Genomic DNA, 4,666 nt, shown 5'->3' on the forward strand with positions numbered 1-4,666 from the left:
ATGGTGGTTACAAGACCGGTCAAATCGACCAGACCCATACAGATATTTGTTAATGAAAGTAACAGATAAAATATAAATATTTTCTTAAAAAATGTTTGAACATTATTAGGATTTCACATGTGAAATTAGAAAATTTTCTGATGCATAAAAGTATTTTTAATCTTAAAATGAAAATTACATTGCATGTTGAATGGGTAACATGTAGAAAAGAAAAAAAAAAAGGCATGAGAAAAATTACTTTAGAAAAAATCAAAATTAACTATCTTATTTTTCAAAAACTACTTAGTTATAGGGCCTTTCACCTCAAATTGAAAAGAATTTCATCCACTAGTTTCAATTTTGTAAAAAACTTTCAAGAGAGTTGCATACCTACTTACACTGTAAGTAGGTCAGAGTTTAAGCATTAATAAGGTACATTTGGAGTACTCTGTTCTGTCTTGGGCTTCTTATTTTAGAAAGTACACTAAATAATTGGAAGGGATTCAGGGGTTAAAGGAGAGCTACTAGGATGATACCTGTGATGGAAAGGTTGTAATACAGTGATAGGTATTTTGTATTTAGGATGAGAATAAGATTAGGGGACAAATTTTTGCAGGGTAGGAAACATCTTTAGCTAAGACAGCTTTATTTTTCTAACAGGGTGGTTAGCCTTTAGAATGTACTGCCTTCAGCTGTAGTAGATTCAGTTAATTTAACATAATATTAATAGACAGCAAGAGACCTTTTGATCCATCTATACTGTACTATCCACTAAATTAAACTAAATTCGTAAAAAAACAAAAACTCAAAGACAGCTTTTATAATTCAAATATTCATCAAGATTTCCCTTAAACTCCCTTTACAACCCTAATAATGTAACAATCCTATTTTTTCTTACATGGGAAAGTATAGCAATGATACTTATTTTATGGAAACATTCTAATAAGTTTTCAAGAAAATCCAACAATATGCTTTATACTACAAGTTTCATCAAGCTAACCTATACATCTACTTCTAGCATTTTTTTCCAACAGACAGTGATATTTCTGATTTACCTTCTAACTGTATGTACTAATATTTATATTTATTATTCATTAATCCATGGGAGTGGAATTTGGGGGATATATATACTTTTAAATAAAAAAGATTAGACTTGGATGTTGCTTGTGTTACTTTTAAATGTACAAAGGACACTGGGCCAGTTATTTGAGAGTTTTAAGATAAATCTCACAATTACATGAAATTTTAGTTCACACTAGCCAAATTAAAAAGCTTTTTAAAAGTGAGAGAGAAATTGGCCCCTCTCACCTCATATAATCATGCTACAGCACTGATCTTTGAAATTGAAAAGAATATAAAATATTGAAGATGTTTTATAGATTAAAAAAAAATCAAAAATGCATCTACACATGTTGGAGGTACAAGTTCCAAGTAGCTGCCCTAGCTCAATTTTAAGTAGGTTGATTACTTCTTAGATGTAGTCAGAACTTATGCTTTTGGTATGCATACCTTGGAGATAACACCTACATGCAAAGCTCATGATGCTGTAAGAACCAATGTCTCAACAGTAAAACCAACATGGTGAAGTATTAATGCCTCGAAGAAACAAAAAAATTATAATCATTATTTCTTTCCTTTTTTCTACGTAGACTATCAAACATTTGAATAAGTTTAACATAAATAACTGTTCAGTGAACATTTAAGATATTACTGCTTTACTACCAGGTGAGTTCTTAAAAGATTTTGCAGAAGATTTTATAAATCAGAGAAAGCCACTGGAGTAAAAAAAGATCAGTAGAAAATATAATTATAATATCTGCCAGAGAAAACTGCTTAAGATTATTGTGAAATAACTTACAAAACTTATCCTTTTATAACTCTTAAATTAATAAAATATTCAGAAAAACTTTAAAAAACAGTTTATCAAAAAATTAAGGGGAAAATAAAGAAACAAATTTTAAAGATAAAAAGTAGCATTTATCTGATAATCTATATCTAAATTACACAATAAATAATTTAAAGAAATAGTGTGTGTTTCAAGTCAACAAATAAAAAAAGGATATAAATACACTGCACACTTTGCTGCAAAAACATGACTGAAACAGCTGTTGGGAATGCATGTGCCAAGCTTCAAACCCAATACTTATTCTTATGAAATTACTTCTTAACAGATTTATATAAAACATGAAAAATATGCTGCTATCCTTTTGCCTGTATAAACAACAAGTATTATTATTACAGATAATGTGAAATGCTTGAGCTTAATCTACAATTTTTTTTAAAAAACAGCAATAATAAATGTTTAGATAAACATAACTAGATTCATATTGGGTATCTTAACATTGAAACACTTTGATAAGGTGCAATGTGATGGGTTAATACAAAGGTTGGATTCTAACTGAACTGGTGTAAAAGCTATGATATGGACAAGAAAATCAAATTGATGGTAGAAAGTAATGATGGTGATAAACAGTCATTTTTCAGTCACAGAAGTATGGATAGTGGGATACTCTAGCCTTATAGTTGTTTTTTGACCTTCTTGAATTGTGTGTGTACAGTGTTGGTAGAAGAAAAAGCAATTATGAATTTAGGTGTGATAGTTGATTAATCCAGCTTTGAATATCAAAGGTAATATGTTTAACTTTATAACCAAACTTGTTCTTCATAAAAATTATTATTTTTCTTTTATAATGTCTATCTCATGATGTGATGTCGTGTTAATTCAAATTCTTTAAAAGTTCATTGGGTAAGTACATGGATATGAAGAGTTAATGTACATTTAGTTTAATTTGATGAATGAAAGAATTACTTAGATGAACCTGATAATACAAGTCTCACATGTACTTTAGCATAACTATACTGTACTATTATACACACATGTATAGTGTGAAAACTAGGCTTCAGCTAGTGATCTTCACAGTTGCAACCAAAAATCATTAATTACATGTGAAAATATATTTTTGCAGAAGCTCTCCTTTAACTACCATTTGCGTTCTATAATAATTCTGCTATCACCTTAAACCTCCATGAAATATAAGACTACACCTAAAACTTTACAATGCTTGCTTGAACTGGTCAGTGAAATGAAAGCTCCTAGCAATATCAAGAGACCAATAAATGTTCCCTTCCTAGCTTTACTAATGCGATTTAAGATTAGCTAGATACAATGAGAAAATTTCATGCAAACACTCAAAATCTCCAAACAAGGTATGTGACATTCTCTAATAGCAATAGCTGTAACGAGGAAAAAGGACAACCATCATATCCAACTCCAAGTCAGATGGTTCAAAATATTTCCATCAGAATACGAATTATGAAGTAGAATTGTTTTTTTATGTATGAACCTTCATGAAAGAGACAAATGAAAATATTTTACTACATAAAAAATATGCTAGTGCTAGATAATATTCTTTATTAATTTTATAAAAATCCATGGATAAACACTCACTTAATTAGTACTATTTTGGTCTTATGCTAAAGAAACCATCTAAAAAACACAATTTTTAATTATATTTATAACAATATATATGTAAACATAATTTTACGGTTATCACTGTGTCCCAAAAAAAGAAAAAATACTCAATTTCATTTGTTTCAAAAACTACTTTAGTTTTACAGGTACAATAAACGAATAAACTTACCCATCCCCTACAACAACACACTTTATTGCTTGCATTCTCTCCTGCTGCCTCGAAGTTCAATTCTTCACACGTTTTAGTTATCTAGTAGTTTTATCGGTTTACGTGGTCAAATGAAAAAATAAAAAAAAAAATACACGTTGTGGTTTGGAATTGTATTCTGCTTCAAATAGTCTTCAAAATTTTTCTTATTTCTGCTACGTAAGTTTCAAACAAACCCACTGTGATATAATATAGTTACACAACCTGTAAATAAAACTTCTACTGTCCCTATTTACAGTATACACTTGTAATACTACTACAAGGGTACCACAACTACTATAGCAAGCCGAACTTGGTTATCGTACTACTTACTTACAACTACAGAACAAGTTACATTCGTTGAAAAATGAGAACACACCCTAAATTTCTAAACAATGTATTTTGAATTATAACAACCAGTGTTCAAGCAGAACATAACAAATGTTAATAAACTATGTAAAAAGACATTAACTAGGAACTATGACATAGAAAACATTTTCCTTGCAGCGAAATGAAACACCACATCTAACATCCCTATCCTAAACTTTCATCTGACTACAAAATCTTGTAAGCCTAACCATAAAAAGCCAAGGTGGCGTCCTCTTAACTGGGTAGGGATTGGTGTAAATGTTGTTTATACAAGATTAAAGTTGCTCAAAAAAGAAAGTGAATTCAACTATGAGTGAAGCTCCCTTTTTATAATAATACTACAAATCTAGAGATATAATTCTCAATTGTTTTAACAAAAGTGTTAAGAATGTGATATGAATAGTTTATTGAATACTGTGTGTTGTAACAGTGCAGTTAATATAACTAGCAGAAATACTAGCCATCCGGCCGGTATAACTGCTTAGTTCCGACGGAAGGCTGTTGCCAGTATTGAGCCTGCGGCCTTTTCTGGAATTGTCTGACAGTTCTACAACAGTGTACTCATACTTGACATTCAATAATGTTCACGATCCATGAGAAAAAATGATTTTATTGAAATTTTAGTTTAAAAATGAGCTATCATCACAGCATTACATCAC

At 30.1% G+C, this 4,666-nt stretch overlaps 1 protein-coding gene across 2 annotated transcripts in view; it reads right to left on the bottom strand.

Moving 5' to 3' along the window:
- LOC106464352 (ras-related protein Rac1) overlaps positions 1–4,221 on the bottom strand; it is a 35,318-nt gene extending 31,097 nt beyond the window's left edge. The window contains exons 1-2 of one of the 2 annotated variants that reach the window (XM_013924481.2): positions 3,972–4,221; positions 3,621–3,701 (exon numbers count right to left, since the gene is read on the bottom strand). In XM_013924481.2, the coding sequence (XP_013779935.1) occupies positions 3,621–3,655 (35 nt within the window). In that variant the 5' untranslated portion in view covers positions 3,656–3,701; positions 3,972–4,221. Of the gene's footprint in view, positions 1–3,620 lie in introns of both variants that reach the window. The other variant, XM_013924480.2, reaches the window with a different exon arrangement.
- Between the last annotated feature and the right edge of the window lie 445 nt (positions 4,222–4,666).

The sequence above is a fragment of the Limulus polyphemus genome, unplaced genomic scaffold, assembly GCF_000517525.1.
Source record: "Limulus polyphemus unplaced genomic scaffold, Limulus_polyphemus-2.1.2 Scaffold1625, whole genome shotgun sequence".
In the NCBI taxonomy this organism is placed as follows: Eukaryota; Metazoa; Arthropoda; class Merostomata; order Xiphosura; family Limulidae; genus Limulus; species Limulus polyphemus.